Source organism: Cervus elaphus, chromosome 5, assembly GCF_910594005.1.
Source record: "Cervus elaphus chromosome 5, mCerEla1.1, whole genome shotgun sequence".
NCBI classification, from domain to species: domain Eukaryota; kingdom Metazoa; phylum Chordata; class Mammalia; order Artiodactyla; family Cervidae; genus Cervus; species Cervus elaphus.
Window position 1 is genome coordinate 96986613 of NC_057819.1, and position 26728 is coordinate 97013340.

The 26728-nt window shown below is 53.2% G+C and overlaps 3 protein-coding genes across 4 annotated transcripts; 2 read left to right on the top strand and 1 right to left on the bottom strand.

The window, feature by feature from the left end:
• The first annotated feature begins 135 nt into the window (after positions 1 to 135).
• Positions 136 to 24569, top strand: CTNS (cystinosin, lysosomal cystine transporter). 2 transcript variants are annotated; one of them, XM_043903431.1, is made up of 12 exons: positions 136 to 318; positions 3208 to 3287; positions 7019 to 7097; positions 9725 to 9809; positions 11962 to 12065; positions 12183 to 12314; positions 13537 to 13636; positions 13726 to 13845; positions 14906 to 15076; positions 16712 to 16829; positions 17393 to 17507; positions 17865 to 18772. In XM_043903431.1, exons 1-12 carry the CDS (start codon positions 290 to 292, stop codon positions 17911 to 17913), a joined length of 1182 nt encoding a protein of 393 aa, XP_043759366.1. In that variant the 5' UTR covers positions 136 to 289; the 3' UTR covers positions 17914 to 18772. The 2 variants fall into 2 exon arrangements, with proteins under 2 accessions (XP_043759366.1, XP_043759367.1); XM_043903432.1 differs by lacking the exons at positions 17393 to 17507; positions 17865 to 18772 and adding an exon at positions 23499 to 24569.
• On the bottom strand, positions 19683 to 24740 carry TAX1BP3 (Tax1 binding protein 3). Its single transcript, XM_043903435.1, has 4 exons — positions 24602 to 24740; positions 21415 to 21534; positions 20920 to 20997; positions 19683 to 20646 (listed from the first exon to the last, which is right to left on the bottom strand). The coding sequence occupies exons 1-4, from the start codon at positions 24638 to 24640 to the stop codon at positions 20509 to 20511; spliced, it is 375 nt and encodes a 124-aa protein (XP_043759370.1). The 5' UTR covers positions 24641 to 24740; the 3' UTR covers positions 19683 to 20508.
• On the top strand, positions 24712 to 25764 carry EMC6 (ER membrane protein complex subunit 6). Its single transcript, XM_043903436.1, has 2 exons — positions 24712 to 25017; positions 25195 to 25764. Exon 2 carries the CDS (start codon positions 25241 to 25243, stop codon positions 25571 to 25573), a length of 333 nt encoding a protein of 110 aa, XP_043759371.1. The 5' UTR covers positions 24712 to 25017; positions 25195 to 25240; the 3' UTR covers positions 25574 to 25764.
• Positions 25765 to 26728: the final 964 nt, after the last annotated feature.

The window sequence follows — 26728 nt, forward strand, 5'->3', positions numbered from 1 at the left end:
CTCGGAGTTCCCGGACAGGCCCTAGAAGATTCGAGAGCCCCTGTGGCCCTAACAGTGACTTAGCCCTCCCATATACCCTGCCAAGTTGCCTGAGCCCCTCCGCTTCTTACCAACCCCCCGGTGTCGCACTGCGAACCGGGGAAACTACAGCTCCCAGGTTGCATCGCGCCGAGGCCCGTAGTCCGCGAATCAGGCGGCTCGGGTCAGGTGACTTCTGGCCAGCCCCACAGTATGTCAAGTCGGCCCCGGGAAGCGGGTACAGTCCGAGAAGACTGCCGCGTTCTATCTGATGAGTGCCCTGAGCCTAGAGGACCTCAGGTGAGAGCCGACGCGGCCCAGACAGCCTCCCCCGCCTTCCCCGCCTCATTTCCCAGGCGGACCCGCTGAGGTCCAGAGACACAGCAAGTCAACTGGGCAGCCTGCCGCGCATCCAGCCTCCCTCAGCCGCGCCAGGGTTCCTTCACCGCCCACCAGTCCCGGCCTCTCGGCACCGGACAGCCCCCGGGTTGAAGGGCTCTGGTAGTAGCGAGCGGAGGCAGGGGACACCGGGCTGCCAAGGTGGTTTGGGAGGCTCCGTTCCAGTGCAGGTTAGCGCTCTTTCCCCGCCTTCTGCTTAGTTGTCGCTTGAATCCGGTGGCAGTTTGCAGATGGCTTTCCAGAGGGGAGACACTGAGAGGACAGACCACTTCAGGAACTCTTTTTGAGGTGCTGAGCACCGGCCTGGGTTCCAAGGCGAGTGGGGCTAACGAAACCCGACTCCGCTCTCCGAGGCTTTCAGTCTGGAGGAAGCGAGGACTACTGGACCCTGCCTCTTTCAACAATATTGAGGAAAATAACAACGTATGCCTTGTGAGAGCTTGCTAAGTGCCCTCAACAAGGGTTGTATTTATCAATACTTAAGAGCATTGTTTCTCAACCGTTTTTTCTTACCAGCCTCTCCCTCTTGAAATTGCTAATACTGCTTATAAAAGGGCTATGGACTTCCCAGGTGGCTGGTGGTAAAGAATCCACCTGCCACTGCAGGAGATGCAGGAAGTATGGGTTCAGTCCCTGGGTGGGGAAGATCCCCTGGAGGAGGAAATGGCAACCCACTCCAGTATTCTTGCCTGGGAAATCCCATGGACAGAGGAGCCAGGCGGGCTACAGACAGTCCATGGGGGTGGCAAAGAGTCAGACACAGCTGTGAACGCGCATGCATGCATGCATGAAGGGGCCACAAATCGTGCTTCATTTTTCATCTACATCCTGTGATTTAGTTTCCACTGTCCGTTTTCACTTTAGGAAATTGGAGCTTGAGGAGGTCAAGTAACGCCCCAAAGTAGCCCAACTAATAAATGGGGAGCTCGGCTTCAAACCTGTGCAGTCACTCTTTAGGACACACATTCCTTGTCACTCTCTGTATTACTTCTCCAAGAGAAGACGATCTAGGGAGTTCCAGATGGTGGAACAGGCGACAGGATTAACCAGATACCTGCCCAAGTGGAGCTGCCTCAGGAGACCCTTGACCCCAGGAAGCCCCGGGGAGGGGATTGGGAGTGGGAGACTTCTTGAAGCAGGTGGCATCTGGGGGAGGCCTGGAATATAGAACTCACATAGGAAGAGCGGCATGTCACACAGAGCCTATCATGATGAGATTCTCCGTTTATACTTTGTAGCATTTGGAAGACACGAGTTTTTGTGTAATTATTAACTTGATCTTTTTCAAACATTTTAATCAGCCACATATCTCTCAAGGTCTCTCTCTCTCCTGATGTCTTTCCTCCCACATGTGTCAGCCTTTGGGAGCAAGGAACTTTTGTTGTCCAAGAGTTTGAGGTCCTCAGTCTACATTCCACTCCTGTGGAATGAAGGAGGAGCCAGTTAGGCCTGATTCTGCACGTCTGAGTCCTCAAAGAAAATGCAGAATCTGCCCTGGGAAACAGACTAAACCCTGAGCTTGAGGACATCAGCAGGTGTGGAGAGCAGAAAGTGGCAAGAAAAGGTTGGGTGGGGGTGTGGGGGTGTCATTCCACGTAGACCAGAGAGCAATTTCCTGCAGGTCAGGGTACAGAAAGCAGAGGAGAAGGGAGCATGGGGATACAGGGCCAAGGACAAGGTGCCCAGAGGAGGCCAGAGAGTGGGGAGATGGGTGTGGAAGGTTCTGTACACTGAAGCAGCATGTAGAAACCAAGTTATGGATATTTACGCTGATCTGCCCCATCTTGACCTTTGGTTCACCTCTCATGCGTGGGGGTTATGGGTACACAGCAACCCATCTTCACTTAACTAATAAACTGCTCCAGGACTGATCTGGGGTTTGTTCCACACCAGGTCCCCTTTGTCAGTGATCCCTGCTGGTCCCAGAAAAGTGACACCTGTCAAATGAAACAGTCCTAATCAAGGGTCTGTTGGTGGCATTAACCTATAGACGCTTCTCCCAGGACAGGAAATAAAGTTGATTTCCTTAAGGTTTGGGGCTCCCCTGGGGGCTCAGTGGTAAAGAATTCGCCTGCCAATGCAGGAGACAGGGGTTTGATCCCTGATCCGGGAAGACCCCACATGCTGCAGAGCAACTAAGCCCATGCACCACAGCTATTGAGCCTGTGCCCTAGAGCTCAAGAACTGAAACTGTTGAGCCCACATGGTGCAACTACCAAAGCCCTCTCACCCTAGAATCTGTTCTCCACAACAAGAAAAGCCACCACAATGAGAAGCCCGCACCCCGCAACAAGAGAGTAGCTCCCGCTCACTGCAACTAGCAGCGAAGTCCCAGCACAGCCAAAAATAAATAAATAAAGCTATTTAAAGAAAAAAATTTTCCTTAAAGTTTAAAGGTTCATGGAGTCAAATATCTGACTACAGTTTTAATATCTTCTGAAAAATAAAAGAACCCCCAGCCAATACAGCTGCATCTTTCTTTCTGTTGTCTAGGTTGCACAAAACAGTTGAAGAGGGAAAAATTCAGCATTTGTCCACTTCCTCAGGGTAGGGCCTTACACAACCCACTGAGCCTCTCAGAGCCCATTTCCCCACATATCAAAGAAAGACAGATCCTCTCTGGGGTCCTCTTCTCCAAGCTGGTGATGCAGAGCCCGTGAGGTCACAGGTGTGAAGTGAAAGTCCTTTATGAACTGTCCATGCATGGTACCAGGTGACTTGTTGTCCACTTGTTGCTAGGCAGATCCAACTTTAACCTGAACTTCTCTTGCTCTTTGTGTTTCTTCCTAGTTCATTGAAATCGAGGAACATGATAAGGAGGTGGCTGGTTATTTTTATCCTTTTCCCCCTGCAGCTCATAGAGAAATGTGGTAAGTCTAGAAATGGGTTATCAGCTGTGAGGGAAATGGAGGAAGTAGCCTCCTTAATTGTTTGCAGCCAAAGGTTCGGGACCATCCAGACAGCATGTGTCCACCTGCCCCTTGGCTAGGTGGCCACCCAGGTAGCAGAACAGACCAAGGTCTGGAGTCCAGGAGTTTTACAGGGAGCCAGATGGTTCACAGATAATTGACCTTCTGCCCTGGGGGCCCTCTTCCCTTTTCTGTACCACCAATGTCAAACTGTGGAGCTCCAAAAGTCTGGGATAATGTCTGTAGAGAAGAGCTTGTGTTCCACCCCATGGACCTCACAGAGGGACTTATGGGTCCTGGGAGATGCTGCAGAAGCAGCTGAGGTGGCCACCTTGTTACCCGGTTCTGCCAAGCAAAAACACCTGAGGAGCCTGCCCAGCATCCCCTGGTAAGAGTACAGAGCCCTTCCCTTAGAGAAAGACAGAGGAACTGGGCTCAGCAGGGCTAGGGGCCTTACAGAATCTGGGCTGGTTGTTGGAAAACATATCAGGGTTTATGTATCCTTGTGAGGCGTGACCTTAGGGCGGGGCCCTTTAAAGGCCTGTATCATACCATCAATTTTCTATTGCCCAAACATTGCTGAAATTCTTTCCGTGAAAGCTGTGTAAATCCTCCAAGGACACCAAACCCATTATTTTGATCACCTGGCTGTTGTCAAAAATCAAATACAGGGACTTCCCTGGCAGCTCAGTGGTTAAGAATCCACACTTCCATTACAGGGGGCATGGGTTCGATCTCTGGTTGGGGGACTAAGATCCTGCATGCCACTCAATGAGGCCAAAAAATAAATGAAAATAATTTTTTAAATAGTCCATCTTGGGAGTTCCCTGGTGGTTAGGACTCCATGCTTTCACAGCCAGGTGCCTGGGTTCAGTACCCAGTTGGAGAACTAAGATACCATGAGCTTCACAGTGTGGCCAAAAAAAAAAAAAAATCAAATACATCTTAAAACCCCCAACCAAAGTTTCCAAATTAACCTTGCACAAACTATGCAAACCCTTGCCGAAGCTTGCCAAGAGCTACGCACAGTGGTTCCACTGCTAGTCATTTGGGCTCTTGAGTCTCTGAGCAAACACTGGTCATCTGATCAGCTCTTCCAGGTTTGTTAAACAATCAGTCATGTTACTTTGCAGTCACACCTTGTGGGGAAGGTGTGACTTGTTGGGAATTGCTTGTGGGGAAGCAATTTCCGAGAAAGAAGAGGTTTCTTCCAAGAAAGAAAGAACACCGTGGAGCCCGGTGTTCTTCAGTATGGATGCCAGAGACCCAACTCCAGACCTGCTGGGTCATATTCTCTGGGACTAAGGCCCAAAAGTATGCACGCATGCACCTTGGCTTGCTTTAAATAAAGTTCCATTAGTCATGCTAATTCATTGCCCTCAGAAAGAAGAAAAAATTCAGCTGCTGCTACTAGATTATACAGAGGGCTAACAGGCCCAGAGAGGGTAGAAGTCTCTCCCAAAGTCACACAGCCACAAAGTAATGAGACTGGGACCCCTGCTGCATTGTGTCACTGAGTCTTTTTTCCTAAATGTCATAAAGGAAAAGTCAGAAACCACCATAAAATCAAGAAGCTAGAATTGGGCTTCTGACTTCATTCTGCCCTGCCTGTCTTTGCTTTGGGGAGTGGTCAGGAAGCTGACTCAATGGAAAAGACTGATGCTGGGGAAGATTGAGGGCAGGAGAAGGGGGTGACAGGATAAGATGGCTGGATGTCATCATTGACTCAGTGGACATGATTTTGAACAAACTCCAGGAGATGGTGAAGGCCAGGGAAGCCTGGCGTGCTGCAGTCCATGAGGTTGCAAAGAGTCAGACAGGACTGAGTGACTGAACAGCAGGGAGGACCTACGGTGAGCTCACTCACCGGTGGTGGTTTTCGCCCCTGCCGGCTGTGGGCGGAATCTGGAAGTGCTGCCACCTACTGGCAAGGACCTGAGCCCTGGACCGGAAGCCGCCCTAGGTTTGCATCCTGCCTCTACCATTTCTGAGCTGTGTGGACACCACACTTCCCCCCTTGGGATTCTCTGCTTTCTTCTGTCTGCAGTAGGCGTCACGTTGCCCACCTCTCACTGGTGTAGTAATTAGAGAGCGGCAGTGGCCGGTGTGGAGTGGGAGAGATGCCAATGAGGATTTGTTTTTAAAAAGCAAAGGCTCTTGGAGGAGCCTTCAGGGAGTCTCATTTGATTATTTCAATGTGGTATCCAACCTTCCCTGGTGGTCTAGTGGTTAGGATTCAGCGCTCTCAATGTGGTATCCAGAGCCTTCTGCCCCAGGGCAGACTCTAAAACGTGCTTTTCTAGGATACTATATGATGCCAGCTTCCTAACTGCCTCCCATCTTGGGCTAAAAGATGTCCTTTGAGGACAGAGCCTGTATCTGCATCCACATGTGGGGCTGGCAGGGAGAAGGTGACTCAAATAGAGTCTGAGAGGGCCCAGAGCCAGGCCCCAGAGTGTGAGTTTCAAGCTGGCCAGTTCCCTTGTGGGAGATGAGTTTACTCTTCCTTTTCCCTGCCTCTTCCCCATCTCCCTCCCCGACTCTGCCACTGGCCCAGGTGTCCAACCAGAGGAAGAGAAACTGCCAGGAAGGAGTATTGAGAAGGAGCTCAGACAGTGGAGGTCAAATTAGGGAACTTTTAAATTCCTTCCCAACCTGAGCATCTAAAATTTCATTTCTTCATCTTCTGCCTTTGAGGGGTCTGGGGAGGGGAAGACCTGGGCCTCACCTGCAGCCACCGCCCCTGGAAGGAACCTTGTTCCTCAAATGGAGCACCTGCTTTGCCCTGTGGGCCCCATTCCCGGCTCAGTCTAGATTCACAATCACACCTTAGGCTGTGAGTCACCCTGAAGCCCCCCAGGTGAGGGAAGTGAAGTAGACACACCTGCGGTGGGGGCAGGGACGGGGCGGGGCTGCCTGGAGAACCCAGGAAGAGTCCAAAAGACCGTGGTAACTCCTGTGCCCAAATTGCCCTGGAGTGTTTGGCCTCCCAGACCTGCTTCCTCCTTCACCCCAGAGGCCTGTCTGTCTACCTCCTCCTGAGCTAACATCTTAATGCCAAGAAGAAATCTCCCATAGTGAAACTCTTGTGTTGTTCATCAGTCTCCCCCAAGTCCCCAGCAGGGTCAGCCTCCAGAAGGGGATCAGTGAATGGGGTGGAGCTGGGCTTTTACAGGGAACCAAAGGCAGTTCTTTAGAAACAAGTTAACTGGGCCACAGGTGTCTCTCTGAAACTACAGGAAGGGGCAGGACTGGTTCTGCAGAGCCGTTTTAGCTCCACGAACAGAGGAAACCCTTGTGCTTTCCATCTGAAGAGGTGGTTTAAGCCCACGTGTTCTAGTCCCAGATTGTGGCTGAATTCCTTTGTGACCAATTTTTGGGCTCCGTGGTTTCTATTTCTGGGTGACTCCTGCAGACCATTAGAGCTCATCTGTGGGGGAGGAATAAGCTTCAGCATCTCCTGGTCAGGCCTGTGTCTCCCTCTGTCTCTGGCAGCAGAAGGAGAAAGTGCATAAAGAGGGCATTTCCCAGTCAGTCACATACTTAGCTTCTTAGAACCTCAGGAATCTTCACCTAGGGGGTAGAGGTGGTTATGAAGCATAAGTTCAAGTGTCAGGGCCCCTCCTCCCAGTGTCTCGTGGGCCTGAGCTCGCAGTCATAATGACTCATGTTACTGATCTGGGTTGTTTCAGAGTCAACAGTTGACTTCTCTGTACCTCCCATCGTGAAGCTGGAAAACGGAAGCTCCACCAGCGTCAGCATCTCCCTCCCGTAAGTTTCCCAGGCCCAGCTCTGTCCTCAGCCCAGCCCTTTTGCCCCACAGCTGGGTCAGGGCTGACCCCTGCTCACTATATTCATATTTTAAGTGTGATGCCCTTGCCTCTTCACAGTAAGACAAGCCAGGGAAAGACAGCGGCCCTGGGCTGCAGATCGAGGTCCCAAGGTCTCTCTCTCCCCCCAACAACTGATGAAACCTTGTTTCTGGTGGGAGGGGGAAGACACATGAGCCTTTTTCTTAGCTCCTTGAGTGACCAGCAGTTGATGCTGGACTTCAAAGCAGTCCTTTGCAGGGCTCTAAATATTTGAAGAGAGTCCTGAAGATTGCTAGTGGAGGTGATGGAATTCCAGTTGAGCTATTTCAAATCCTAAAAGATGATGCTGTGAAAGTGCTGCAATCAATATGCCAGCAAATCTGGAAAACTCAGCGTTGGCCACAGGACTGGAAAAGGTCAGTTTTCATTCCAATCCCAAAGAAAGGCAATGCCAAAGAATGTTCAAACTGCTGCACAATTGCACTCATCTCTCACGCTAGCAAAGCAATGCTCAAAATTCTCCAAGACAGGCTTCAACAGTATGTGAACCGTGAACTTCCAGATGTTCAAGCTGGATTTAGAAAAGGCAGAGGATCCAGAGATCAAGTTGCCAACATCTGTTGGATCCCTGAAAAAGCAAGAGAGTTCCAGAAAAACATCTACTTCTGCTTTATTGACTATGCCAAAACCTTTGACTGTGTGGATCACAACAAACTCTGAAAAATTCTTAAAGAGATGGAAATACAAGACCACCTGACTGCCTCCTGAGAAATCTGGAGGTCAGGAAGCAACAGTTAGAACTGAACATGGAGCAACAGACTGGTTCCAAATCAGGAAAGGAGTATGTCAAGGCTGTATATTGTCACCCTGCTTATTTAACTTATATGCAAAGTACATCATGTGAAATGCCAGGTTGGATGAAGCACAAGCTGGGATCAAGATTGCCGGGAGAAATATCAATAACCTCATATACACAGATGACACCACCTTTATGGCAGACAGTGAAGAAGAATTAAAGGGCCTCTTGATGAAAGTGAAAGAGGAGAATGAAAAAGTTGGCTTAAAACTCAACATTCAGAAAATGAAGATCATGGCATTCAGTCCCATCACTTCATGGCAAATAGATGGGGAAACAATCAAAACAGTGACAGACTTTATTTTCTTGGGCTCCAAAATCACTGCAGATGGTGACTGCAGCCATGAAATTAAAAGATGCTTGCTCCTTGGAAGAAAAGCTATGACCAACCTAGACAGCACATTAAAAAGCAGAGACATTACTTTGCTAACAAGGGTCCATCTAGTCAAAGCTATTGTTTTTCCAGTAGTCATGTATGGATGTGAGAGTTGGACTATAAAGAAAGCTGAGCACCGAAGAATTGATGCTTTTGAACTGTGGTGTTGGAGAAGACTCTTGAGAGTCCCTTGGATTGCAAGGAGATCCAACCAGTCCATCCTAAAGGAAATCAGCCCTGAATATTAATTGGAAGGACTGATGCTGAAGCTGAAGCTCCAATACTTTGGCCACCTAATGTGAAGAATGGACTCATTGGAAAAGACCCTGATGCTGGGGAAGATTAAAGTCAGGAGGAGAAGGGGACAATCGAGGATGAGATGGTTGGATGGCATCACCTACTCAATGGACATAAGTTTGAGTAAGCTCCAGGAGTTGGTGATGGACAGGGAGGCCTGGTATGCTGCAGTCCATGGGGTCTCAAAGAGTTGGACATGACTGAGTGACTGAACTGACTGATTGGAGGTTGGGAGAAGGAGCTGAGTCACTTGGCAGCACTTTCTCAGATGACAGCCAGCTCCCTTGGGTGTATCCCACTGTGCAGTGCTCCCAGTCAGCCTCATCTGAGAGTCTCTCCAGCTGCCCTCTGCTGGTTCCCACACAAGGGTGCCCACCTAGTCCAGATTGTGCCAGAGAACCCACCTCCTCCTTACCCTTCCCTGCTTTCCCCAGCTTGTGCCCCCCAACCGTGAGGATGCCCCGAGATGAAGATCTGGAACCCTAGTTGTTGTTTTTTTTTTTTCCCCTCTTTACCCTTCTCCCTTTTCCTCACCTCTCCTAGGATGTCTGATCTTAAACCAGAGCTTTGGGACCAAGGCGTCCTAACAGACCTGCATCCCATCCCCAGATGCTGCCACTTCTGCACACTGACACCTTGTAAATAGAACACATCATCCCCCTTAGCACAGAATCCTTGAGCAGCTTCCCACCCCCTTCCAGATTAACTCCAGGCCTCAGCCCAGACTTGAGCCCCACAGGCTGTTCCCACTCAGACATGTCTCACCACTTTCTGGGGACGCTGCCTGGCCCTTCTCGGAAGTCTTTCCCAGGAGGGCAAATGCCATGGTCCTGTCGGCCTCTGAACACCTCGTGTGACATTCACAGACTATTTCCCATTAGCTGTGTTCTCACTTGGGCAAAGGGACCCCACCTCTCCAGCTCCCAGGGCTAAGCACATAGCCCTAAGTCACCCTAATTGCCTGAGATATGCCAGGCCCACCACAAAATCCAGAGGGTGGGTTGAGACCTCAAGGAGTCCAGCTTCTCAGCAGTAACCAGATTTGTGTCCTCCACAGGTGCCCTTTAAATGCAACCTTGGTGATAACTTTTGAAATCACATTTCGTTCAAAAAACGTTACTATCCTTCAGCTCCCTGATGAAGTAAGTAATGAATCTTAACAGAATGGGTAGAAAATGACTAGATAACAAACCACATTTTGACTAAGTGCTTGTGGAAGTAGGCCACCTTGTTTTTATACCGGGGGCTGCCCCTGACTTGTTATTCTAGAAATCTCTGATTTGGGGCTTTGTTAGTCTCTTTGACAATGGATGTTTTATGCATCAAGATGGAATTATTAAAATGATGGCAAAAAATATGAGGCAGAAATGATTCTGAGAATGTAGAAGAAATTCTTAAGATGGTTTTTTTTAAGACCTTGCTCCTCAAAGAGCATCCATGGGTCAGCAGCATTGTCTCTGCTCTAAAACTTTTTTTTAATTTTATTTTTAATGGAAGTATAGTTGATTTACAATGTTGTGCTAGTTTCAGGTATATGTACAGCAAAGTGATTGTTATATATACACACAAAGATATATTCTCTTATATATATTCTTTTTCAGATCCTTTTCCCTTATAGGTTATTACAAAATATTGAATATAGTTCCCTGTGTTATACAGTAGGCCCTGGTTGGTTATATATTTTATATATAATACAATACTGTGTGCATGTTAATCCCAGACTCCTAATCTACCTTTCCCCCTTTGAACCTTTCAGAAATGCCCCATCACAGACCTACTGATTAAAAATCTGCATATGAGTAAGAGTCCCCAGGTGATTTGAGTCCACATTAAAGTTTGCAAAGCTCCCTTTTGGGATTCCATTGGTTGAGTGTCTGGAAAAACCAGTGCCAGAGGCTGTCTGGCATAATAATAATAACTATTTATAGCCTTTATACATTAATCTTTTAATAAACACTGCTTCCACCTTATGAGGATTTGAGCCAATTACCAGTCAACTTAGTTTAAAAAAAAAAAATCAGTAGGGAGGGAAAAAACACAGGAAAGAAGATAAACACAGGAAAGAAGATAAACACAGGAATGAAGCGGTAGCCCTGAGGCTCAGCAGGAGGCCCTGAGTGGTTGTAGAAATAGGCTGCAAATATGCTCTGAGCCCCTGAGCAAGCCAACAGTATTGACACATGATCAGATACAGGGCAGATGCCTAGTTCCAGAAGGGACTTGGTGGCCACTTAGAAACAGACAAACAATGTTGCCAGCAAAACCTGCTAAAAGTAAGAATTGATGAAGACAGGAAAATAAAAGAGCCAAGAGCAGTATGCTTCATGAAAATGAAGCTCACAACACACTGGCCACAAATTGGATCCCAGGCTTTGCAGCAGCCACTTGCACCATTTCAACTGTCCTACCAAAGCCCCCTGATTTCAGGGGTTATGAGCCGAAAGACATGTTCAAGGGTCCCTGAAGAAGCCACTGCAAGCCAGTGAGCCACATCTTCATGGTGCCCACGACATGGGTGGAAGGTGGGGCCCGGGCACAATCCAGGGAACAGAGAGATGGGAGTAGGGGGACAGTGTGATCCAGTGAAGGTCTCATCCTGCTCGCTGCCTCACTCAGAAGTCGAGAGCAGCAGGAGGCATGATGGGGAGGTCAGATACTACAGGCAGGCCGAGCAGAGCTTTCGATGAAGATTGGACAGAAATGAGAGTAAAGGTGTTCTCCCTGCAGTGTCTGATGTGTTGCACCTCTTCTGGTTTGTCTCTTGGCAGCCAGGCTGGGCGTGGGGCACACATCCCTCTGTGGATCTGGAAAAGCCATCCACAGTAAAGGAAGTCGAGTTAATAGCAGTCATCGTAGGGTAGTAGTGATGGTAAACAGTTCACCACTTGCTGTGTCGGTGCCATAAGCTTTATGGACATCACGTCGTTCAGAGCAACCCTGTAAGGTAGACTCTTGTGTTATTCCCTTTTACAGATGAGCAAACTGAGGTCAACTGAGATCAGAGCTCAAATAACTTGTCCAAAATAAAATACCTAGTGAGAGGAAGAGAGCTCTCCCACCTTCCCTCAGAAATAAGCCAGGGGAGGGCCCTTCTGCTCATAAAGTCTAACACTGGAGTAGGGGGAATTCCGGTTAGCTGATTGGCCCAATATTTCTCCCTCCTATTAGGAAGCTCCTAGAAGGCAGGGGCTTGTGTGACCTGTCCCTCCATTCCCTAGCAAATAGCTTGGAACTGGACGTTCACTAAGATCCCAATAACTACGGGGCTCTGGACCTGATTCAGTTTTCTAACAGGTAGTGGTGCCTCCCGGAACAACAAATACCTCTTTTCGAGTGACATCTCAAAGTGTTGGACAAGTTACCGCTTATCTGCATGGAAATCACTCCAACCAGACCAGGTAGGTTGGCCTCCGCCGGTGTGGGCCCTAAAGGATGAGAAGGGAGCCGGTGCCAGTGTGAGGGGTTTCCTCCAGACACCCAGCCCCAGCTCATCCCGGTCCCCATGTCCTCTCTAGCCCAAGGATACGCTTCTTGGTGATCCACAGCAATGTCGTCAGCATCATCAACCAGGTGATCGGCTGGATCTACTTTGTGGCCTGGTCAGTCTCCTTCTACCCTCAGGTGATCACCAACTGGAGGCGGAAAAGGTAACCCACGGAGCTTTACAAGCAGGTTCACCTGGGGCCAGTAGGAGGAGCATTCCAATGAAGCTGTAGGCAGCCTGGGTTCCGACCTATCCCTCTGCTCTTCTGTCTTCCTACCCACCCCTGCCTTTTTTATTTTATTTTATTTATTTTGGTTGCACTGGGTCTTTGTTGCTGCACATGGGCTTCTCTCTGTTTGCAGCAAGTGGGAGCTACTCTGTTTTAGTGCTCAGGCTTCTCCTGTTGCTGAGCACAGGCTCTAGAACTGTCTTCAGCAGTTGTGGCACATGAGCTTAGTCACTCCTTGGCATGTGGAATCTTCCTGGACCAGGGATCGAATCCATGTCCCCTGTATTGGCCGGCAGATCCTCATCCACTGTACTACCAGGGAAGCCCCTGCCCTTTTTTTTTTTTTTTCCATTTATTTTTATTAATTGGAGGCTAATTACTTTACAGTATTGTAGTAGTTTTTGCCATACATTGACATGAATCAGCCATGGATTTACATGTGTTCCCCATCCTGAACCCCCCTCCCATCTCCCTCCCCATCCCATCCCTCTGGGTCATCTCAGTGCTCCAGCCTCGAGCACTTGTCTCATGCATCCAACCTGGGCTGGCGATCTGTTTCACACTTGATAATATACATGTTTCGATGCTGTTCTCTCATTAGTGTATGTGCTGCCGAAGCGAGCATCCCTGCCCTTTCTTAAAAGGGGTCTGATGTGAAAGTTCTAAGAGCCCACGTAAGAGCTGCAGTGCTGGGCATTTGGTCTCTTGCCCAGTTCAGCCCCACTCTCTGAAAGCAACCAAATGGGGCTTCTCAGTTGAGATGGAGAAGGGGCTAGGTAGGGGGGTTCACCCACAGCCGCTGTGCTCCTGGTCCCTGCAGCCCTGGGGGAGTTCGTGTCAAGTTGGAGAAGAAAGTTGGCCCACCTTGATTTTAAAGACCCAGGCTTCAGGCATGAGGCCAACAAGGCACATGGGCCTCTGAGGGGCTGCTGAGCTGGTGGGAGGCACTTCATCTCTGCCGGAGGCCTCCAGACAGTCCCAGGAGGAGGAGGGGGTCAGATGGCATGGGGTGGGCGTGGAGAGGGACTGAGGACTGTGCTCTCCTTGGGGAGCCAGGCCCTCCTCCCGAGGTGCTGGGAGCTCTGTGCCCTCCAGGCCCCAGCGGCCCCCAGTCTCACCCCCCACCCTGCTTTGTCTCCCCACCCCTCTCCCCCAGTGTCGTGGGTCTGAGCTTCGACTTTGTGGCCCTCAACCTGATGGGGTTCGTGGCCTACAGCGTGTTCAACATCGGCCTCTTCTGGGTATCCTCCATCAAGGTACAGTCCTGCCCGCCCCCGCAGTCCTACCAAGCTGGCCGGTGGCCAGGCTGCCCCTCACCCCCCAGCTTCTCCCCACCCCCACCCAGGAGCAGTTTCTTCTCAAATACCCCAACGGCGTGAACCCCGTGGACAGTAATGACGTCTTCTTCAGCCTGCACGCGGTCGCCCTCACCCTGGTCGTCATAGCGCAATGCCTCCTGTATGAGGTGAGCGGCGACCCCGGCCCCTGCTGCAGCCTGTGCCGCCCGAGCCCCCACCTGCCCTTTTCCACAAGACACGGAAGCCCCCAGAAGGGAAATGTGTCCGTCCACTCACATCTGCTTCCTGGGTCATAGACCAGACCCCATGCTGGGCCCTGTGAGCCCAAACCCTCGGGCGCCCCCAGGTCTGCGGTGAGGGACACAGAGGGAGGCAGTGACGACCCAGCAGGCTGAGAGCTGAGCAGGCAGGGAGAACACGGGCAGTTTGTGGGCCCCACGACTCAGCAGGGAGGAGGGGGATGGAGGGCGCTGAATTGTGGTCCATGGGATGAATAATGTTCCGTGGTGACGGGGAAGAGGGCCAGGGTGGACCACCCCTGCAGGGGGACAGACCTGTGAAGCCCAGGGTGCAGCTAGAGGAACCGTGAGCAGGTGGGTGTGGCCAGGATGGCTGTGGAGGGAACAGGAGGGGGGCCCTGGAGGGCCGAGCTGGGAGCCTGGGCACAGCTATGTCGCTGGAGGACCACCATCCACTGTCTCAGCAGGGAAGAACGGTGTTAGTGCGTGTTTCAGGGCATCGCTGATGTCACTGTTCTCTTTCACTGCCCTGTGGGTACACCACTTCCCCTGAGGAGTTCTCTTCCCACCTGCAAGGTCAGCCAGGGTTGCTCGGCCCCGACCTTCACGAACCTTCTGGATTTTTTTACCCTTTGCTGAGAAAGTTATATGAGGGAGGCCTGCTTTGGGGAATGGTACACAGGTGGGGGAGAGATTCCAGAGTTGAGCAGGCTCCCTCGGGTGGCCGAAGGAGCCTGGGCTGGGGTGAAGTGCCAGGCCTCCAACGTGTTGGGGGCCAGGTCCTTGCATCCCTCACTGCTGGTGGGTTCTGAGAGGGACCCAGTTCTGCAGCATGCAAGCAAGAAGCAAAAGGGCTCTGCTAAGTCCAAGAAGGATGGAACCAGAGGCTCTGATAGTGACAAGGTGTGGGTGGTACTGGGCTCTCCGCACCCCACCCCCACCCCACCCATGTCCCTCCCTTACCCCCCGCCCTGCTTCTGATCCCCAGCGAGGCACCCAGCGTGTGTCCTGGCCAGCCATCAGCTTCCTGGTCCTCTCCTGGCTCTTCACGCTCATCGCCCTGATCATGGCTGCGGTCGGGGCAACCACCTGGCTGCAGTTTCTCTTCTGCTTCTCCTACATCAAGCTGGCAGTGACGCTGGTCAAGTATTTTCCACAGGTACCTCTGAGGTCTGCCCGCTGTTAGCATGAGAGGGACACGGATCTCTTGGGGGCAGCTTCTGACTGGGGCGAGGAGATATGGGTTGGAAAGCTACTAGGAGGAGGCCAGCGAGCCCAGCAGGAGTGGGACATCACACCAAGCCAGCTGTGACCTCTGCCTGCTCTTTCCCGGGCCCAGGAATCCCATGGGGAAGTTGGTGGCACTTCTCTGACTCACGCTCAGCTCTGAGAGTCAGGGGTCATGTAGATCACTCTCGTCTCTCTCCTCTGCCACCTTTCTGATGACTTCAATCTTGCCCACCGCCCTACCACCGCTGCCCATGACCATCAACTGATGTCCCTGAGGATACTGGGGAGATGAGCTGGGAGGAGGCAGCCCACCAGCACCCAGGGTCCTCCCTGTGGGCCCTCACACCCTCCCTCGAGTGCTCAAGACAGTCCTACTCAGAGTCAGGGACTGAGAGTCACACACAGCTTCCGCCACAGCCAGAATGGCCTAGAACCAGTTCAGGTATGAAAGAACTGACAACCACAGGCTCTACTCATGAATCTGGGGCCTCATTTAACTCGCTTCCCCAGCACAGGGAACCTTTTGTTCCAGGGACTCAAGAAGGAGAACGTTTTGGCCAGAGTCAGGGCCAGTCCCCTGGAGGGCATGGAAACAGAGCCATACCCTTAAGGATCAGCAGGACTCAGTTCCATGGACTGGGGGAGGGGCCACTCCGGGCCAGTGCATTCTGCACAAAGGCACTGTCGGAGGAGGCCTTGCTGGTGGAGCAGTGTGAAGCTAGGAAGGTGGGATCGGGGCCCAGGGGGCTTGGGAAGGAGGCTTCAGAGTAGGGGAAGGGCCTGGGGGAAGTAGGGCCTCAGTCCTGAGTGTGGGAAGGCTTGGGCCTGGGAAACCTGCGAGGCAGGAGCCTGAGTTGGAGATGTCTGGGACCATCCGGGACTGGAGAGGTGGCAGCAAGCATGAAGGTTAGTGGGAGAGGCCAAGAAGGGGGCCTGACAGGTGGCTGCTGGGAGAGGACCTGGAAGAGGAGTGATGTCCAAGTGGACTGGACCTGGGAAGCCCAAGGTGGAAGCCCTAGAGCCTCAGCAGGGCTGGGGAAGGAGTGAAGTCCACGCTATAGGTGGGAAAACTAAGGCTAGGAGAATTCAAGTCACTCTCCCAAGGTAACACAGCTCCCATGGTGGAGCTGGGATTCCAAACTAGGTCATCAGACCTCCCAGGCTGTGTTCATAAGCCCAACATGAAGTCCTGGCTGAGTTTGGGGAGAATCTCCATTTGAAGGTGAGAAGAAACAAATCAGAGTTGCCTGAAAGCCAGGATATACAGAAGGATGAAGATGGAGAGAGAGCATCCACACACACCCCTCTTCCTCCCCCCATCCCCCTGGCTGGAGTGGGGAGTTTGGGAGGGGGAGAGGAGAGCTCTGTCCGCTTGGCTCACAGAGGAGACTCCAGGACCCGCCCAGACTGTGCCTGCAGCTCCGAGTCCAAAGGTCATTGTGTTTTGGGGGCTGAGGTCCAAACAGGAGTGGGAGGCATGAGAGCCACTCTTGTTTGGACATAGTCACAGGGTGCAAGAGGCCGCCACTCAGCCCCCTCACTGCCCTCTGTCTGTCTGGCCCAGGCCTACATGAACTTTCACTACAAAAGCACCGAGGGCTGGAGCATTGGCAACGTGCTTCTGGACTTCACTGGGGGCAGCTTCAGCCTCCTCCAGATGTTCCTGCAGTCCTACAACAACGGTGAGTCAGCCAGCAGGCTGCCGCCCACCTGGATGGCTGGAGGTGCCGGGCGGTGGGGGCGGGGCTTCCTGGGAACCACCCCTCCCCCACTCTGGAATCCTAGCCAGTCCCAGGCTCCTGGGTGAGGTTCAGGGAGGGGGCATTTCTAAATTTACTTGGCTGTCCGTTTGTGGCCTTCCCAGGTGGGGCAATGATAAAATATCAGCCCGCATTGTAGGAGCCCTGGGTTTGATCCCTGGGTGGGGACGACCCCCTGGAGGAGGAAATGGTCACCCACTCCAGTATTCTTGCCTGGGAAATCCCATGGACAAAGAGGAGCCTGGCAGACTGTGATCTTAGTTCCCTAACCAGGGGTTGAATCCACATTCCCTGCATTGGAAGGTGGCTTCTTAATCACTGAACTGACCGGGGAAGTCCCTTGCCTAGGGGATTTGGCAGCTAGAGAATTTGTGGTTTCCTGGGCAGAGGAGGGAACCCCCACTCCACCATGGAGCCCCGCGTGCTGTTTGAGCAGCGGCCAACCTAAAACCACAACCCATCCCATCCCCTCTGGCTGTTTACAGACCAGTGGACACTGATCTTCGGAGACCCAACCAAATTTGGCCTCGGCATCTTCTCCATCATCTTCGATGTTGTCTTCTTCATCCAGCACTTCTGCTTGTACAGAAAGAAACCAGGGTATGACCAGCTGAACTAGCTCCCCGGGAACCAGTGGAAAGAGCCCAGGCCCAGGCCCTGGTGGGGAAGTTTCCATCAGGAAGGCTGGAGAAGCGGTCTGGAGAGCTGGGCTGGCTCCATGCGGAGAAGCACTCTCTTCCTCAAGGCCAGATGCCTTAAACTTGAACCAGCCTGCCTTCATCCTGGACTCTCCCAGGCCAGGGAGGACCCTCCCTCTGGGATAGGCACCTAGACTGTGTGCAGAGATTGACAGCTGGCGGCCCCTCCTGGTCTCCCCAGAGGTCTGTTGCCCCGGGCCTTTCCAGTCTGGCGCCTGGCCCTCCTGCATCTTGATGCCGCATCTCTGTTTTCTTTAAGGCTTCAGGCAGCACACAGGGCTTCTGGCAGCCGTCCCAGGCAGGACTGAGCACTGAGCTTGGAGCTGAAGGCCTTGCCCCACCACCCAAGCAACCAGTGTTTCTGGGAGCGGCTTGAAGGACTGACCTGGCAGCTGGGAGAGTCAAGGGAGCCTTGCTGCCACTGCTGTGTTCAGAGACAGAGCAGCCAGTGTTGTGCCCGATAGACCCGGAGATGCTGGTGTTGGTGGCAGAGGGGCTAGGACTTTGGGGTTAGGCCTTGGGGCGCCTCCTCTGAAGGCTGCGTTCTCTGAGCACTCCCTGTGCGGACACTCATCCTACATCCAGGTGGCCCCAGCCAGGCTCTTGTAAAGAACCAGTATTTCCAAGCCTTGAGGTGCCCAACAGGTTGGTTCGGAACCGAGCTCACATCCAGCTCTCTCCGGATCTTTATCACACTAACGAGCCATTTGGAATTTTTCAGAGGGATGCTTTGGAAGTGAGTGGCTTACTTTCTTCTGCCTCTGCCTACCTCCACTTTCCCATATTCGGGCCCCACACGCGCTCCTTACCGAGTTTGGAGGACAGGACACACACATACACACATAGACACACACCAGTCTGTGCCTTAGAGGCATGTTAGACCTGCCAAGTGGTGAGAGCAGCCCCCTTCCCTCACTTTCCCAGACTCCGACCTGAGACTCACCAACTTGTGGCTGTTCCAGAGCCTCAAAGGACTTGAGACCACCTCACACACTCCTTGTGGGCCCCGCCTGACCCCAGAGCCCCTCCCTTCCCACCCCAAGCAGTCGTCCTGCCTGTGGCAGGAGGGGAGGTGGATGTGCCTTGTCCATGCCTCGAGCTTGTCGATCCATGAGATGAACGAGGGGCTTCTGTCCTCAATTAAACCTGGTTCGTTTCCTCTCTGCACACTGAGCATTTGCCAGATGCAGGAGGCAGGTGTGTTGGCTTCTGAACCAAGTCCTTAGGGCTCAGGGAGACGGCCTGTCATTCCACTGTATAGAAACGCGTGGCATTTTGAAGTTCACCGATCCCGAAATGGCTGTGTGCCAACCTGGTGTGTCACCGGGGAGCCCTGCTGGGTGGCACTGTTGGATGCTCAGGGCCAGGCTGGTCCCAGAGGGACCATCTGCATGACCAAGGGCATGGCAGTCCAGCTGTGTGGCCATAAGCAAGGGCTGGATGCGTTCTTTAAGGGTATGTGGGAGAAGAGGCAGGGGAGGGGGGTGATAAATCTTCCAGATTCTTCCTCTAGCCTGCCATACTAAGTATCAAGGAATTTAGGAACTTGTTTCTCTAAAGCAGAAAGTGCAGCCTGACCAAGCCCACATGCCTGATTTATTTGGGCCACCCAGCGTGTGGTTGGGTAACACTCTTTAAAGATGGGAGATTGCAAAAATCTGACTTGCCTGGGCTAGGTGGGTCCATGAGTGGCAGCAACTCCCAGAGCCAGTATTGCAACCAGTCCTGGGCCAGGCAGAGGGCACAGTGCCCCCCAGCTCACTCCCATCCCATCAAACCACAGCCTGTGTCCCTGGCATGGATAAAATGAGTTCTCTAATGTCTTATGGGATATATGTCTGTCCTTGGTGTCCATGAGGCCCCTTGCCAATGAGAGCTGAGGCTAGGTTACACAAGGGTAGTGGGGGTCTCCCTGGTCCAGTTCCAGTGAAGGGACTCTCAGACATTCCCACAGAGCAGCCCTGGCCCAGTACAGCATCAGTGGGTTTGGGAATAGATGGGCTTCATCCATGGCCAAAGCCCTCTGACAGTTCACCAAGTAGCCCTCCCCACTGTCTCAGCAAAGACCCCTGATGAATGAATTCCAGCACTGTTTATTGGGCACAGGATGCAGGGCAGCTTCCCACTGCCCCATTTCCACAGTAACCAAAGTCAGGCCAGTGCCCTCACTAAGAGTAGCTCCCACGTGTGAATTAGTAAGCTTAAATTCCAAAGTTGAACTGGCACCTCTAAAGAGTGAGATAAAAAACACTTTGTATCAAAGCTGTGATTAAAAAAATATAAAAGTTAAACCCACAGGCATAGAGAAAAATGGCAATCCTGAAAACTGCCCTGAAATGTTACCCTCGTCTAAATCCTGTAAGCAGGTGAACCCTGGGGGAGGCCAGCGCCCCTTGGGGAGTGGGGGTGAAATGGGTGACTTAAGAGCCTGCGTGGCTTCCATCCAGGCAGACCATCGTAGTGTCTCTGGCAGTGAATCGAGTCCCCTCTAAGGAATGCAGGGGAAAGCATGGGGCACAGACATTGCGGAGCTGAGAAACGGGGGCAGGGCCAAGCCCTGTGCATCTCAGCTACGAGGTGCTATCAGAAAGTGGGGCCCCTGATGGCCTGGGCACTACTGTGGCTAGGCAGCAGGGGCTGAGGGCTGAGACTGGTCACTGCAGACTGACTGTGACTCGGCTCCAGGCCCTGTTACCAGTCCTCAGCATCCAAGGGGAAGAGATGGTCCCAGAGCCTTGGGCCAGTGGTGGGAGAGGGGATCAGGCCGGGCCAGGGATCTGCTCTTGCCCTTCTGAGCAGGGATCCAGCAATGAGCAGAAGCCAGGACGAGAGACAGACAGAGCATGGACGTGGTGTCACTGTACAAAGGGCGGCCAGGCTCGAGTCAGGGACCCTGGCAGCTGCTAGGACAGCATGGACTGCTGGACGGCCTTCTGCAGCGACTGCCGTGTCACCAGCAGACGCACCACCTCCTCCGAGCGCTTGGTGAGGCGCTTCCGGGCCTGGTCGTGTGTGACCATGGTCATGTCCCAGCCGTTCACCTGGCCCAGGGAGAGAACACAGCCCGCTTCAGGTCACTGCTTTCTGGGGTCTGAAAACAGGACAGGCTCTGGGGGGCCTGGGTCGCCCAAGCTGATGTCCCTGGGCTGGGCACATGCACACACACACACAAGAGGGATCCAGCACAGGCTTCTAAACTACTTCGGTGCATCTCCCAGGTGCCCAGGGAGGTAGGCAGGGGCAGCCCCACCACCCCCGAGGGCTTTACACCCTCCAGCCCAAGCCTTGTTTTCCTCCTTCGGGACACTGGTTACCTGCATGATCTTGTCCCCGATCTGCAGCCCAGCAATTTCCGCGGGGCCTCCTTCGGATACCCGTGTGACGTAAATGCCCTGGGAAGAGGCAGCCCACGTCAATCCCTGGGGTCACTGGACTGGCCTCCCAGCCATAGAGCAAAGCCCAGTAGAGCATACTCCTAGCCATCTATCCCACACTCAGCCCATGCTAAGACAGCCAAGGGGGAAGTAGGGAAGCCCCACAGACACTCCAACCCCTGCTGGCCACCTGGGCTCCGTCTGAGCAGGCCTTCCTAGTGCTGGGAGGCCTATTCTCCCCCCACCCCATCCCTACTTACTCCCACCAGATCATTTCTTGGACCTTCCTTTTTTTTTTTTTTCTTGGACCTTCTTAAAAGAGGACCATTTGAGAGATGAGGTCTGCTCCTTCTGCAAAGGCCCAGGAAGCAAAGAGCCCACTGTCTCAGGCCTCTGTGCCCCACAGAGAGGTCCCCAGATCCTAGTCCAGCTCACCTTGTCCGTCTTATCTTCTGAGAAAGGGTTCTGGGAGGGATCCTGGTCAATTCCACCTCCAATGCTGAAGCCCAGAATTAAGTTCTCACCTTGACGCAGCTTGTGAATTTCAACTCTTTGCTGGCAAAGATTAAAAAAACGAGTTGGGGATGAGTGGGTATGGAGAGCAAATGGGGTCTGTGACCCCTGCAGCAGCCTCAGGCGGCTGGGTAGGCTCGGAGCCATGCCCTGGGGGCAGGACCCAGGGCCTCTTGCAGGAATCTAGCTGGTCACCAGGCTGGGAGGCTGGGGGGTTGAGACTCAGAACTCAGACACACCAGTCACCCCCACAACTCTCCGTCCTAACCTCTCCCAGCTTCCTCTGCCTCAGGCACCAGCCTTCCTCACACATGTTAAGCCCCTCCTGGCCCAAAAGCCAGGCTGCTGTGGCTGCTCTGGATGGGCTCCTGTGTCCTAAGGGAGGAACCACACAGGGCAGGAGTGGTCAGGCCCTGAAAAAAGAAAATTCAGGCACCTGCCTGAGCCAGTTCAGATTGCTGAGCCAGCCCTGTCCAGGGCAAGCCAGGAGATGCTCGGGAAAAGCAGAGACTGGACTTGCACAGAAAGGAGGAAGGGTTGTCCTGGCCAAAGGAACAGTAGCAGAGGCTTGAAGGTGCTGTGGATACATGTCCACGAGACCAGAGTGTACAGTGCAGAACCGGAACTGGGAGGTGAAATGAGGCTGAGCCCAGATCAAGAAGGCTGAGGAGGACAGGAGGGAGGGGGCATCTCCCTAAGCCTCAGGCCCTGACTTGTGCAGTGCAGGAGGCAGAGGAGGGATCTAGAGCTCTCCCACCATACTCTAAGGTTGGGAGTTCCCATCTGTGCCAAGCTTCTTTCAAAGTCCTCAGCAGGCACCTCCGGTCACCAGATGCTGGGAGCCAAACCAGACAGCCCCACCTCCAAAGTTGAGTCTTAACAGAAAGAGAAAAAAAACAAAGCAAAAGGTGACTGGATCTGGACCAGAGGGGCTTCAGAGGGAGGTACCATTTGCACCAGGCCTTGGGACTGACCAGGAGTTTGGCCACCTGATCTTGATTCTGGGCCCACTGGAGCTCTTAGGAGTTGGGGAGGGCTGGGTGATGGTAGATCGTAGTCAGATTTGACGCTAGAACGACCACTCAGGCAGAAGGGGAACAGATGTCTCACCAAGGTGGGATATGGAGGCCAGGGGACATGAGCCACTAAGAAAGAGATCCACAGATTCCAGGGACTTCGCTGGTGGCCCAGTGGTTAAAACTCCTCACTCTCAATGCAGGGGGTCCAGGTTTGGTACCTGGTCAGGAAACTAGATCCTGCAGGTCACAATTAAGAGCCCACATGTTGCAACTAAGACCAGGCACAGCCAAATTTAAAATAAAATGAAAAACAGACTCCAGTCTACTTGTGGCAGAAAAGCATCAAGGGAAGCACCGGGCCGGCCACCTGGCCTGGCTGAACACAACCACCTCCCAGATGGGGACCCCAGAGGGGAAGGAGCATGTTGAGCTGGAGAGCCAGGAGCGCTCCAGGCAGGGGTCCAGAAAGCAGACCAGCCTACGAAGCCAGAGTTCAGAGGAGAAGCCAAAATGTTCACTACATGGGAGAGGGCACGGGGTAGGGAGGAGCTTCTTCCACCCCATCCTCGATCCAAGACACAAGAGGGAGAGGCCAGACCCCACCCACTGTGTTCAGACATGTTCCTAGTATGAGAAGAATTGGAAGGTCAAGGTCCTAAAGCTTTAAGGAAGGCCCGGGGACCAGCCATGATATGTGAGAGAGGGGTTGTAGGAAGCATGACACCTGCAGCCCACTGGACCTACGTCCTCGTGCCCAAACGTGTGCGCTCCTCCGGCCCCGCCTCCACCTCCTCTGACAAACACCTTTGCACACCTTTGACACACTCCAAGGTCAGAAAAAAGTACAGGCTCTAAGACTGGGAGATAAGGTACTGTCACTGATTTGCTGGGCGAGGTCAGGCAGGTTACTGCCCCTCTCTGGTTCCCCACCTGCACCCATTTTTTTTTTTTGCCAACTAAGGAGCAAACTTGACCCCTTCTCTTTAGGGCAGCTAGAGAGCTGGAAGAAGCAGGCTGGTGCAGCCAAGGTGAAGCTGAGGACTGCTGTCAACAGGTCCAGCCCAGGCTGGAGCTGGTGCTCTAAGCTCACCCTCAAATGTCAGCTTTATCAGTGGCTCCCTGGTCACACCACCTGACTGCAGGAGTCACCAGCACCGGGACTTCCACCCAACCCGTTCCCTGCCCAGAAGGCATTTCTTCTCAGCGACCTGGTTCCTTTCTGAGGGCTTCTTTGCACAACTAGGCATGACCAGACTTCTCTCTAGGTCTCAGTTTCCCCACCTCAGCCACAGAGTGGGGCCTGCAGGTCCCATTCGGCTGTGGCTTTAATATCTGGCTCTAATGTCCCCGCCTGCCTTTACCTATTCTAATGGTACTTGGCACCCGAGACAAGCCAAGGGAGGAGAGTAGGGTCTGAGCGGACCCCAAAAGTTCTCCTCAGGCCCCAGGTGCCAGCTAGGGGGCCTGGACTTTGCCCCAAGGGCTGGGAATCCAGAGAAAGATCGATCAGGATCGAGCCCGTTGCATGAACCTTCACTCTGGCCCGGGCGGCGGTGGGTCCGAGTAGGAAAGCCTGCACAGGAGGGGTGAGGGTCTGGCTGCTACGCTGGCCCCGGCCACCTCCACCCCCAAGCCTCCCTCTGGGCGGCGGCGCCGGCTAGAGCGGAGGAAGCACTTCCTCATTCCAGAGGCTGCGACTCAGACGTCGGGGTCGGCGCCCGCCCCTCGCAGCTGCCCAGCTGGGGACACAGATCCAGGAAAGAGGCGCTTTCCTAGACTTCCACAGCCGGAGCCTTTCTCCACAATCTTCCCTGCCCCCGGCTGGCTGAGAAAAGTCCAACGCGGCGGCGGTAATACGCGGGGTCTGGCCTGGATTCTGGCTCTTCAGGAGGTTTCTGGGTCCCAGGCACTTCTGTTGCATGGCTGGGGAAGACCGTGGCTCGGCTCAGGTAGAGTGGGAATCGGAGCTCTGGCTGCAAGTTTGCAAGAGCCCCGCTCGACGCTCTGTCAACCTGTTTGGGGTGTCAGTTTACCTATCTGCAAAGTGGGGGGAAGCCAAGACGAGGAGGAGCCCGCGCGAGCGCACTCACCACCACGGCGGTGACAGGCTGGCCCGGGACGTAGGACATCTCGACCCCAATCTGGTAGCCAAGCGTAGCTTAGAGAAGCCCTCAGCGAAAATACCCGCGGCCGCGCCCTCTCTCGGTTAACAAAGGCGGCCCAACCAGGCCCGCCCCCTTATGAATAGTTATGAAGTCTCCGGCCAATCACCGACCGGAGCGCTGTTCGGCTTTCGGAAGTCACGGCGTGTGCGCAGAAAATCAGGGGACGGTGGAGCGTACGCGGGGCTACCACTGCGCATGAGTCGGAAGGCTGGCACGGGGTCCAGGCGCCTGCGCAGCCTGGGCTGTCCCAGCATCCTCCAGCGCAAGATGGCGTCGCGGGGATCCATACCCGAGGCTTTCTGAGGGAACGTCGAGTGACCGCGTCCGCGGCTGGGTTCCAGGTAACTGAGCGAGTCTGGGCGGGAAATGTAGATGTACCGCCGGGACCCCGAGCTCTCAACCTTCTTAGCGTCTTTCGATCGAGGGGTGCGGGGTCTCGGCGGCCCCAGGGGGAGGGGCGGCGTGAACCCAAACTCGCCATGCTCTGGGCGCCACTTGTAACTTGGTTCTCTCCACAGCCCCGCGTTGCTCCACGAGAAATCAGGCTGAGCCCGGGAGGGTGCGATGGCCGCTGTGGTGGCCAAGCGGGAAGGGCCGCCGTTCATCAGCGAGGCCGCTGTGCGGGGCAACGCCGCCGTCCTGGATTACTGCCGGACCTCGGTGTCGGCTCTGTCGGGGGCCACGGCCGGCATCCTCGGCCTCACCGGCCTCTACGGCTTCATCTTCTACCTGCTCGCCTCCATCTTGCTCTCCCTGCTTTTAATTCTCAAGGCGGGAAGGAGGTGGAACAAATATTTTAAGTCGCGAAGACCTCTCTTTACAGGGGGCCTCATCGGAGGCCTCTTCACCTACGTCCTGTTCTGGACATTTCTCTACGGCATGGTGCACGTCTACTGAAACGGGGGCAGGGATGACTTTTTTAAAAAAAAACAGATCGGGAGGACTGTTGCCAGAAATTAACACCGGGTAGATTTACCTAGTTTTTAAATTGTTGGAATCGCTGCTTGTTCTGTAACGTTATAAATAATTTATATCTGAAGACGAAGAGCCTGTACAGTTCTTCAGATTAAATGAAGCGTGAGACCCTTTGTGGAGTTTTTTCCCTCCCTTGTCGCATAGCCCCTGGCTGTCAGGGGTGCAGAATCCGGGAGAACTGGGACTGGGCCTCAGCTTTCTATCTTGATTCCTTACATTTACGCATAGGCCACCCAGAGAGAGGATGAAGTGAAGTGAAGTCGCTCAGTCGTGTCCGACTCTTTGCGACCCTGTGGACTGTACCCTACCAGGCTCCTCTGTCCATGGGCTTTTCCAAGCAAGAGTACTGGAGTAGGTTGCCATTTTCTTCTCCAAGAGAGAGGATAGGAGGACCTAAACAAGGAGAGAACTTACCGTTAACATCCTGAGAACTAGTAACAGTGAATATTAAGTGTTCCCTACATGGACAGAAGAGCAGGTCAAGCTACAGTCTGTGGGGTCTCAGAAGAATCGACTTAGCAACAACAAATATGCCAGGCATTGTACCTTGTACCTTTTACACTTGTTACTTTACACTTGTAATTCAGTTACCAGGTGCTGAGTTCCTCAGTCATGTACCCCTCTTTGCAGCCCCATGGGCTGTGGTCCACCAGGCTCCTCTATTCATGGAATTTTCCAGGCAAGAATAGTGAAGCAGGTTGCTGTTTCCTTCTCCAGGGGATCTTCCTGATGCAGGGGTCGAACCCAGGTCTCTTGCGACTCCTGCATTAGCAGGCAGATTCTTTATCACTGTGTGTGTTGCCTCCCTGTGGGGGAATCATCACCAGTCTCCCGCCCAATAGATGGGGATGCTCTTACCACTGTACTCACCAGGACTGCTACCTGATATCACAAATAGATTATGATAAGAACTATGAAGAGAGTACAGAGGAGCCCCAAACCTAGTCCAGATTATTGGGGGTGGGGGCGGAATTGGGTAGCTTCCTTGAAGAAATAACATTACAATTGAGACTCAAAATTGTGAAGAAGGGGGTTACGTGCAAGAAAGTGCATGTGTGAGGGCGATTGGGAAGGAAG

Excerpts from the sequence above, each read along its gene's own strand:
- CTNS (XM_043903431.1), top strand. The coding sequence starts at position 290 with ATGAGTGCCCTGAGCCTAGAGGACCTCAG. Across the intron at positions 13,637-13,725 it reads TCTGGGTATCCTCCATCAAG|GAGCAGTTTCTTCTCAAATA; the intron begins GTACAGTCCTGC and ends ACCCCCACCCAG. Across the intron at positions 17,508-17,864 it reads TTGTACAGAAAGAAACCAGG|GCTTCAGGCAGCACACAGGG; the intron begins GTATGACCAGCT and ends GTTTTCTTTAAG.
- TAX1BP3 (XM_043903435.1), bottom strand. The coding sequence starts at position 24,640 with ATGTCCTACGTCCCGGGCCAGCCTGTCACCGCCGTGGTG. Across the intron at positions 21,535-24,601 it reads AGCCTGTCACCGCCGTGGTG|CAAAGAGTTGAAATTCACAA; the intron begins GTGAGTGCGCTC and ends AATCTTTGCCAG. Across the intron at positions 20,998-21,414 it reads CAGAAGATAAGACGGACAAG|GGCATTTACGTCACACGGGT; the intron begins GTGAGCTGGACT and ends GCCTCTTCCCAG.
- EMC6 (XM_043903436.1), top strand. The coding sequence starts at position 25,241 with ATGGCCGCTGTGGTGGCCAAGCGGGAAGGGCCGCCGTTCATCAGCGAG.